This window comes from Neltuma alba, unplaced genomic scaffold (genome assembly GCF_004799145.2).
Source record: "Neltuma alba isolate B1F8T4 unplaced genomic scaffold, ASM479914v2 tig00005239_pilon, whole genome shotgun sequence".
Lineage (NCBI taxonomy): Eukaryota > Viridiplantae > Streptophyta > Magnoliopsida > Fabales > Fabaceae > Neltuma > Neltuma alba.
The window spans coordinates 68,726-79,649 of NW_021634031.1; the positions used below are offsets into that span (position 1 = coordinate 68,726).

Sequence of the window (10,924 nt, forward strand, 5' to 3'; positions counted from 1 at the left end):
TAAATTCCTTTAAAAATTAACTAGGGGGTATTTTGGGAATAAAACTAATTGTACAATGTCTTATAATTCTCAAGACACTTTATCCTTATTTTTTCTTAATTTTTTAAGGCTCAAAACCATTTTTCATAATTAATTTTTGACCAATTTTTCTTAATTAGTCAATGTTCAATAATTACTGAAAATTCAATAATTATTGTTTTTTATCATAATTTCAACTTTTAAGCCTCGACTACTGTTCAGGGACCTTTTCTCTACCTTTCATAATTATTTGCTAAATTTTAGAAATTTCTAACATATTTTTCCAAAATGTCCATATTTCATTCAACTATTTTGGCCCTTAAATGTCTTGGGACTTTCTTACTCTTAGTGTTAAGATTTTTAGGATGTTACATTTTCTCCCCACTTAAAATAAATTTTGTCTTCAAAATTTAGCATATACCTTATGTGAAGAGCTTTGGATACTTGCTCCTCATCTTGTCTTCCTTCTCCCTCGTGGCTTCTTCGAAGTTTGCATCCTTCCAGATCATTTTAATCAGTAGAATCGCCTTGTTTCTCAGCTGTTTGACCTTTTGATCCACTATCTGCTCTGGCCGTACCTCAATTGACAGATTGTCCTTTAACTCAATCTGATCAGGTTCCATCACATGATCGGGATCTAGATGGTACTTCTTTAACCGGAAAATGTGGAAGATGTTGTGTAATTGACTTAAATTTGGGGATAGTGTTAGTCTATAGGCTACTGGTCCAACTTGAGAGAGTATCTCAAATGGTCCTACATGACAACAACCCATAAATTAGCCAAACTTTAAATATCCGTAAGTAATTGTAGAAAAATTGAAATTAAGTGATTCCAAGTTCTATTAGAAGCTCTTTGGATTACTTTTGAGGAAAAATAAGCTCTGTATGAATTGTCTTCAAATTCATGCTCAGATTTCACTTCAAAAAATACTGTTTATTTGGTCACTTTCCAGTTTTTTCAGCATTTTTGCCTAACTTTGGATAGGCATAACTTCTTGCACAGTTATTCGTTTAAGGTATATTACCACTCATTTTAAAGGGAAAAATATGATCTATTGATCTCAAAAGTTTTGTGAATTAAATCCCTCAATTGCTTGGATTCACATTGGTCAAATCTTCCTCCCAAATGGTTGACTTTTGTCCCTAACTATCAATTATTTCCATAATTATTTCTTTAACTTGGTATGCTAATTAAGCACTTACATAGTTGATTTTAATAGCATACTTCAATGTATGATTGCATAAAGTAGTCATAGGATCATCACAAAATATTTAGTTACATTCATCTCAAAACGCATGAAATGATTCAAGATCATAAAATGCCATTGCAATTAAAGTTCCTTTATACATTGACCATCTCCGTGGCCTTTCCTTTTGATGTTGAAGGCCCTAGGTTTTTGTTAAATATGGGGGGTAAGATTCTTGAGAATCTTAGTAGCATAGCACCACATTCATAATGTCAATCAAGTAAAGCATCTATGCTAAATGAACTTGCTAATGCATACTTTTATTTAATGCATATACCAAGGAAAGGACATAACATACTTCTCATTCATAACACTCAACATAGCATAAGCCACAACATTACATGCATGGAGTTGTACATCACATAACAACATCATCATCTCATCCACATCACAGCATAACAAAACATAAAGCAATAAACACAATGTAAATCAACATTAGATGATAATTACTAGCTACTTCTTTCAAGCTTTATCTTTTCCTTTAATCTCTTCCTTTCTTAAGAAAATCTTCTTCTTAGTGGCAGCTTCACCCAAAAGGGAGTGAATTGGGTGAGTTATAAAAATTTTAACGTAATAAAACGGTGAGGTAAGTAAAATAGAGGAGATTAAGTTAGGAAGATTTCACTGCAAAACGAAGATACAGGATTTATATCAGTTCAGTCTCAACCACTTGACCTACGTCTAGTCCTCAGAACACCTCTAAGATTTGCACTATATTCCCCAGATTCAACGGGCTCTTGGTGCCTCAGTACAGTAATTGATATTCTCAATCACTCCTCTTACTACCGGTAAGATTACAATCCCCTCAAGAGTCGACACTCTTGAGTTACTCTCAGAAAATGAGTAAAGAAAGGTGTATCAAACTCTCTTATAGAGTAAATAAATATTAAACACTGAAGCTTAATGAAAAATAGAGTATTGAATGTAGCAGTAAATGTTTCAACAAATGGTAGCTTGCGTATTCAATTCTTCATTCAATGCCCTTCTCGCCTTTTATAGTTGGAGAAGTTTAATTAACCGTTAGACTAAAGAGCTTCTAGCCATTGGAACATCAGTTGCGTATGTTCGACAGTTACAACAGTAGTTCATCATTAATGCTTCTGACATAGTAGGTTAAAGGCTACTAAATAACTGTTGAGTTTCGCAATCTGTAACAGCTTTTGAAACAAGTAAGTCCTTTTTTTGAAGAACAATTATTAAGATAACAAAATAAGTTGATCAATGTCTTGATCAATGACTGGTTGATCAATCAAGTTATCAATTAAATATAAGGAAAAAAGATTGAATCAGACATGTATATTTATCAATAAGATTATGGATCAGCAGATGATCGAACAGGTGATCGATAAATGGTAAGAAATGAATACAGTGACTTCTAAAAAGATTATGCACGAATAAACTTTAAAGTTAACCTTGCCTTTGAATCCTTTGAAAAGAGAGTTAAGTCTAACAGGAAGGCTGAGAAAAGCTTGAAGATAGAGAGATAGAAGATTTTGAAAACATCGTGTATTGTTGTTATTAAATGAACCGGTTCAATGATCAAACAACTGATTAAATACTATTTGATCAATCACACTATTGATAAAACTAAGTATAAGATAAATATATTTTCAAAAGATGTTGATTAAATACTTTATCAATAAAGGGTTGATAGGAGAAATGATTGGTAAAAAATTTCAAAGAGATTTTCACAGTGGAAGTACCGAATATATGATGATCGAGCAAATGATTGATTAATGATTAATCGATTAAGTGATCGATAAATAATCATTGAAATCTTATCTTAGACAAGACCAGGAAAAACTTTGATCAATCACATTATGTGAAAATAGAAGCTTCAGATGATTGAATGATCGATCATTTTATCAATAAATGAATGATCAATGAGGTGATCTGAAGATGGCTTAAAACAAATAAGTGTAGTGAAGGTGATGATGATCAATCATTTGATCCATAAATGAATGATCGATTAAAGATCTTGACAGAATACTTGAACATAGCACATTATCGATAAAACCAGTATTATTATGCAATGTTAGAATAGGTTATTGATTAATGTCTGATCGATAAAGTGATCGATAAATGGTGAATTAAATAGAACAAAAAGCAAGTATAAAGAATTTACCATTTATCTGTATTCTTATTGATAACTCGTTGATCAATTAGGTGATCGATAAGTGCTTACCAGAATTGCATGAATTTTTCTGACAGTTGATTGAACATTAGATTATTGATCAATTGATCGATAATTTTCTGCAAACTTCTACATTAAACAGTGTTAATGATGATTAATCAAATGATCAATCAACTCATAAATTGTGAATTATCTATCAAGTTATCAATCAACTTAGTGCTAAGTTACTAACATATAGAGATATTTTGTCTGATACATGATCGATTAACCTTTGATTGATCAAGTGCTCGATCAACTAATTAAACCAGAGATAACTTAATTTGTTAACGTCAAAACCTTAAATCTAATACTTCCTCCCTTTGGATGCTAGGCCTATTGATAATGCAATAGGACATTACCATTCATTGCTTATCTAAAACATTAACCAAATAACCCTTAAACCCTTTTCTTTGATTTTTAGTTTATTACTTACAACTTTAATTCATTAAATCTCTTAGGCTACTTCTACATAATTTTTCATGTAGAATTCAAATATTTATTTGTATTTATGAAAATCTAATCCCTCCTTAAAGATTTCACTTTGGCCGAATAGGGGTCCTTGGGAAAGCAACATTTTCATTTTCAATTTTAATGCTTCCAAGCTTCCTTTCTTGGTGTTTCCCTATACCATTTCATCATTTAAACACACTAGAAGTATCAAATTGAATCAAATCCAACTCTAACCCTATTCTTTCTCCTTGGTCAAAATGAATTATTAATCATAGGGGTTGGGCAGCATTTTCAAGTGTTTTCAATCATTTTCAAGTGTTTATTCTATGTTTCAAACCCTTGATTAAACCCTTCCTAATTTTCAAAAATTTGGGCAGCATCTCCCCATAAAAAATGGCCATCCAAATCAATATAAAATGATATAAAAATAGCCCACAATAAATCATAATAAGTTTAGAAGCTTACCTTACTAATTTCTTAAATTTAGGTAGACTTTCTCTCACTAGAAATAGCTCTTTCTCTCTCTGATTGAGGCCGGATTATCGCCTTTCAGATCATCAAGAAAGTGAGTTTCACCAGAAAAATGCAGTATAGGATGCAACCAGTCATTCTTCTCGAGGAGCTTGTTATTAGAAATCCCAGTCTAAGTTGGTTTTCAAAAGCATTGTAAATTTGAGTGACTAAAAAGGGGGTTTTAGTTGTTTTAAAGGTGGTGCAACAAATGTAAAGTGTAAAAAGTTAACTATTTTTAGTATTTTAAATGAATGAAGAAATGTTTTGCATTAAAAGGAGATTATGGTTAAACAGTCTCTTGATAATGAAAACTCAGCTATCACTGCTCTTTAAAATGATTGGGAGTTTTAGAAACCTCTAAATCTGAAGACAACCCCAAGTAATCACTTGGCTCCAATATCTTAATTAATGAAAACTCACTTTAATCAAAGTTAATTAACATCTTTTAAGACACTACCGAAAACCACTTAGAGTGTAGATGAACAGATGATGCTAATGCCCTCTGAATGTCAATCGACAAAACACAGAATACCAAACACACAAATTAATCAACAATAACCACTGAAAATCAAACTGAACACAAGGATTCAAACTAAAATATTATATAGATTAATCAACATTAACATCATCCAATCCAAATACAATAAAATAGTCTAAACACCAGATTTACAATCATAAATTAAGTTTGATACAAGTACAGAAAGTTCCTAAATCTAGAAATATTCAAAACAGCATTAAACATAGGTTTAGACTATTAAAAAACTCTACGATTAAGTCATTGAGCTAAAGCTTCATTCTCCATCACCAAGAGGCTAAGGGGTTTAGTCTCTCATGCCTTCAAACCAATTGCAATCGCTCTAGGAATGAATAACTATGGTTAAAGCTAAAAATAAAGTTGAAAAAATGGGGAAGAAGGTGGTTGGAGTGGTTTGATCGGTCCAAAAATACAGAAAATGATGACGAGATGAAGAAAAATAGAAGTTTTGGGTATAGGATCAATGGAGACTTGAGAGGAAATAATGGTGGCTCAACCTTGTGCAAATCTGTAGAATGGTAGAGTGTCTTTTCGTGGTGGCTGCCCTCCTTAGGTATAGAAGCTCAGAAACCTATTCCAAAATGCACAGCTTCACTTAACGCACTCAGGTCGCGACCTCAGGAGTGTTATGTCGCGACCTGAGAAGAAAAAGAGCTTTCATCTTGACTCAGGTCCAAAACGTGTAGTTTTATTAAAAGGGCATCCAGGTTACGACCTCAGAAGTCCATGTCGTGACCTGATGAGGCAGAAAACTCCAAACTCGTGTTTTGGTCCTTGTAACATTTTGGCTCCATCCATGCTTCATCTTGGTTCTTAGGTCCTTCTCCAATTGCCTGAAAATCATAACAGAGTGCTTTGTAAAGACTAACTTATTACAGATCAAGGCAATTAAAATTGAAAAGAGAAAAATGACCCTTTTTACCCCTTAAACAGCAAAATGCAGTGTATGACTCAATGTAATCAATTGGATATAAATGCATGCATAATGAGGGTAAAATTGTTGCAAAACATTAGAAAATACTTAAGAAAACCATATAAAGATTGGGTTCTATCACTCTCTAAACTCAAGAGCAACATAATCTCCCTTAGGATTCCTTGTTTGGCTAAAATTGTGAGCGGGTTGGAGGCTATTTATACGCCAAGCATTAACCATTTGCTATCCAAGTTCAAAGAGGAATTACAATGATGATGTGTCAAGCTAAGCTTCCTTCTTGCATTTTCTCTTTCCTTTATTTAATTCCAAATGAAATAAATTTTAAAAATCAAAATCCTCTCCACTATAGCTTGACAAGTGGCACAATGAGAGTTAATTAAAAAGGTGTGTACTTTTTACCTTTTTCAGTACCCTTTTAATACTAAAATAGCTCTGGTTTTTTCTATATCAGTGATCTGAGCTTTCTAATTAATTTTTGTCAGATCCTTAACATTTCCTTATCAATTTTCCCTTACTAAAGAGCCCTCCTTTGCTCTCATAATGAATTTGTATCATTAAAGGAAAAGAAAACCAATTTTCTTACTATATTAGTTTTCTTACTTGGGAGTTACTTTTTTAGGTCTCTGGGCTTATTAAAACTTTCTTAATTATTTCATAAACTCTTATTAATCTCATAGAAGTTTCATGAATTTTCTTGGGATTTTCATAGCCTAATAGTATTTATTTGGAATTTTCCTGAATAAAATCCCAATTAGCATAATTGGAATTTAAATTCCAATTATGCTAACCAAGGGTATTTTGGAAATAAAATCACTTGTACAATGTCTTATAATTCTCAACACACTTTGTCCTTATTTTTTCTTAATTTTTTAAGACTCAAAACTATTTTCTATAATTAATTTTTGACCGATTTTTCTTAATTAGCATTATTACCTGCTGTAGCAATAACACTCACAGGTGCACCCATAGATAGGGTGGTAGATTTCAACTGGGCATACTCAACTACAGAAATCATAACCTTATCATCAACTTGCGCAGCCATAGGTGCAGAGTTATTTCTTTGTTGTTTGTTTTGAAGCTTATGACAAGTACATTTTGTATGGCTTGATAGAAAGCCTTACAAACTTCTTAAACACGAGAGATATTTCCCTTGTCTGAATACAAGAAATATAAATAGTCCATTAGTTCCTTAACAAACTCACAGTGATTAACACAGAGAATAATCTCATTGTCAATAGAATTATGGATCTAGAAAAATAATCGTGCATCATCTCGTAACCATGCTTGGTGTGAATTAGTCATTGGAGGATCATTCTTCAAATGATCTTCCTTTTCAATACTTTGTAGATAGAGTCGAATAGTTTTACTCCACACCAAGTAGTTAGTCCAAGTCAACTGATGATTAGTAATTTTAGTAAAATTAAGAACCATCTCAGAAATTGATTCAATTTCAGTCATAATTATAATATTCAACAAAAATCATAGAAAGGGGACATATGACTAAAGTGCCACACTAGGGGCAAATAAGTTACCAAATCGTAGAAACCGATTCCCTCGATGATGAGAAGAGAAAACTTGAGGCTGAGAAGAGCAAACCATTCGAGAGTTCAGAGAGATACAGGCATTGATTGGCAAGTTGAACTATCTCACTGTGACTCACCCATACATCACTTATCCAATCAGTGTGCTTAGCCAGTTCATGGCATCTCCAATTGTTAGATAGTGGGAAGCCTTGGAGCACATTCTACATTACTTGAAGGGATGTTCAGGTCATGGTATACTGTACAAAAATCATGGTCATACAGACATTGAGTGCTTTTGTGATGCAGATCATAGTGATTCAAAAGCCATGAGACAATCTACTACATGATACTGTATCTTTATGGGTGAAAATTTGGTGTCTTGGAGAAGCAAGAAGCAAAATGTGGTATCTCGGTCAGGTACAGAGGCAAAATACTGAGCTATGGCACAATCCGTATGTGAGATAGTTTGGATATACCCATTACTAAAGTAAGTTAGTCTCAAAACCACATTACTCGTAAAACTATGATGTGATAATAAGGTTGCTCTACACATTGCCTCTAACTCCGTGTTTCATGAATGTACAAAGCATATTGAGATCGACTATGACTTTGTTTGAGACAAGCTCAAAGAAAATTTTATTTCTACTAGACATGTGAGGTCTAGTGATCAATTGGGCGAGTTGCTTACTAAAGCTCTGAATAGGACCCAGGTTGACTATTTTTGTAACAAGTTAGGCATGATTAACATATATGCTCCAAATTAAGGGGGAGTGTAAGAATATGAGAAGATGTGTAAATAATACTACCTCCGGTCCTTAATATAAGACCCTGTTTGACTTGTATTTTGGTCCTAAATATAAGATCCCAATCCACTTTGTCTCTCATATTTATACATTTTTTCCAAAGTAACCCTTCTAACAATGATAGTTCTAGTCAATACACTTGATTAGCAAGGATATTTTAGGAAAGACAACACCTATTTAGAACAAATAACTAATTTAACTTACTTTCTTAATCTCCTAAAATTAGTCAACTGGCTCTTATAATTAGGACTTGAGGTAGTATGCAATTAGTATGGGATTTAATACGATATTATTATGCAATTAGTATAAGATTTGATATCATATTATTTCCTTATAATGAGCCATTAATGCATAGGCTCCTCTCTCTTATATATATATGCATAGTTTGATTATGAATAATACAAGAAATTATTTCACAATTTCTTTAGAATTAACACATCCAAAACATTAATCAAATAACCCTTAAACACGTTTTCTTTGATTTTTGGGTTATTACTTACAACTTTAATTCTTTAAATCTCTTGGGCCATTTTATATAATTTTTTATGTAGAATTCAAATATCCACTTAGATTTATGAAACTCCAATTCCTTCTTAAAGAACTTGGTTTGGTCGAAACATATACCATTGGAAATCAAAATTTTTATTTTTAATTTTAATGCTTCCAAGCTTCCTTTCTTGGTGTTTTCCTACACCATTTCATCATTTAAACACTTTTGAAGCATCAAATTAAATTGAATCCAATTGTAACCCCAATTTCTTCTTTTCTCCGAATTGATGCTTTAACATAGGGGTTGGATTTTCTTTCCAAAACTCAATCAAAACCAATCAAATCCTATCCTTTTGAAGTGTTTATTCAAGGTTTCAAATCCTTAGCTAAAATCTTCCAATTTTTCAAAATTTTTGGCAGAATTTTTTCTTAGAAAATGGCCATCCAAATTAACATAAAATCACATAAAAACAGCCCACAATTAATCACAAAAAGGTTAGGAGCCTACGTTAGTGATTCCTTGAACTTAGGTGGACTTTCTCTCTCTTGAATTAGCCTTTTCTCTCTCCAAACTCAAGAGAAACATAACCTCCCTTAGATTCTCTTCTTGGCTGAAAATTTGAGGGGGAGAAGGGCTATTTATAATGTTTCAAATAACTCCTAACCCTTGAAGTTGGAAGGAATCACAAGATATAAGTGGTAAGATCTTAGCCCTAGATTTTTATCACTTTACACATGGATAAATCTTAAGGTAGGAAGCTTGTGATCTTACCACTTGTCCATGTGATGTCATTAGGATGATGTCACCTTGCTTATGTCATGCTAAGATTACCACACATTAACATTGGTTAATTTTCTTAATTCAAGATTAACTTTTCCTTAGTCACCTTCTAAAAACTCTATTTTCTTTTTCATTTCCAATTAATTATTTTCCCTCTTTTTGGGCCACTTTAGATGTGAATTATGGGCCTAATGGGTTGGGGAATTTTTCAAAATTTTTCACTTCCCCGATTATCCTTAAATTACTCTAAGTACCAGTATAGTGTCGGATGAATTATTTCTATATCTTGTCAACGTTACTATCTCAAAAATTCATCTTAGTGCACCATTAGCCTTTTCTTACTGTAGGAAAGTTTCATGATTTTTCTCAGAATTTAATTCCCTCAAAAATTCTCTAAATTCTATTTTTTCCAAAATCAGCTCTTTATCAACAATAATTATGCTTTAAATATTATTAAAGCTAATCTCCTCATCAATTAAAGTCCAGAATAATTTTACAAATTATTATAATCCTCCAAGGTATTTTTTGATATTTTTTCCAGAATTATTGATGCCTCTAAATATTTCTCATAATTAACTTTTGGTTACTCTTACTTGGTGTAACCAAAATTCCTGTAAATATAGAAAATTCTATATTTATTTATTTTCCTTCCAATAATTTTGCTAGGCCTCAAATACAATTTTCTGACCCGTATTTCTATTTTTTATTATTTTTTGAGAATTTTTAACTTGAATTCTCAATTAAATCTTTCTTTAACTGGTATTTAAAATGTCAGTCTAGCCTTTATCTAGATTTCAAAATTCAATCTAGTACTGGCTATAATTCCCTCTACCTTAATTGGCCCTTAATCTATTTAATTTCCTTATATCAGGGTTAAGATTTTTAGGATGTTACATGATACATCCACATTCATTACATAATTACATGAAAGATGCTTGAAAGGTTCAAAGTCATATAAAAATATGACATAATACATGCTTCTTCAATCTAAGGCTACCTCCTTTCCTTTTCCCCTAGTACTTCCAACTCCTAGATAGGGAAAAGTTTGGACATAATAGGGGTGAGATTTTAGGAAAAATCTTAGTAGCAAAGGACTATAATAATAATGTCAATGATGCAAAGTAGGTTAGCTACGTTTCTAGATATCAACATGCTTTCTTGCAATAAACAAGCAAAGTAATATGCCATAAGTAACTTAACAATGGCATAGCAAAGACATAAAAAGCATGGAGTTCAATATATTTCAAAATAGCAAGCTATATCACATCATGGCATTAAAACAAATAGCAAACAAACAATGCAAAGTTAACATCAAAATTGGAAGTTCTAGCTACCTCTTTTTGAGTTTGTCCTCTTACCTCTCAACTCTTTCTCTTGGCACTCTTCTTGCGCTTGCTCAATGCCTATTAATCATGCACCAAGGCATCCTATATTACTACACAATTCAACATTAAACAC

At 32.3% G+C, this 10,924-nt stretch overlaps 1 protein-coding gene across 1 annotated transcript; it reads right to left on the minus strand.

Annotated features, from left to right (window-relative positions):
* Window positions 1-440: 440 nt before the first annotated feature.
* On the minus strand, window positions 441-6,912 carry LOC114747192 (uncharacterized). Its single transcript, XM_028935481.1, has 2 exons — window positions 6,804-6,912; window positions 441-772 (listed from the first exon to the last, which is right to left on the minus strand). Exons 1-2 carry the CDS (start codon window positions 6,910-6,912, stop codon window positions 441-443), a joined length of 441 nt encoding a protein of 146 aa, XP_028791314.1.
* Between the last annotated feature and the right edge of the window lie 4,012 nt (window positions 6,913-10,924).

What these genes read in the sequence shown, in the direction of transcription:
- LOC114747192 (XM_028935481.1), bottom strand. Translation starts at nt 6,912, where the DNA reads ATGGCTGCGCAAGTTGATGATAAGGTTATGATTTCTGTAGTTGAGTAT. An exon ending in GAGTGTTATTGCTACAGCAG is followed by an intron (nt 773 to 6,803) that starts GTAATAATGCTA and finishes GTTGTCATGTAG; the next exon opens with GACCATTTGAGATACTCTCT.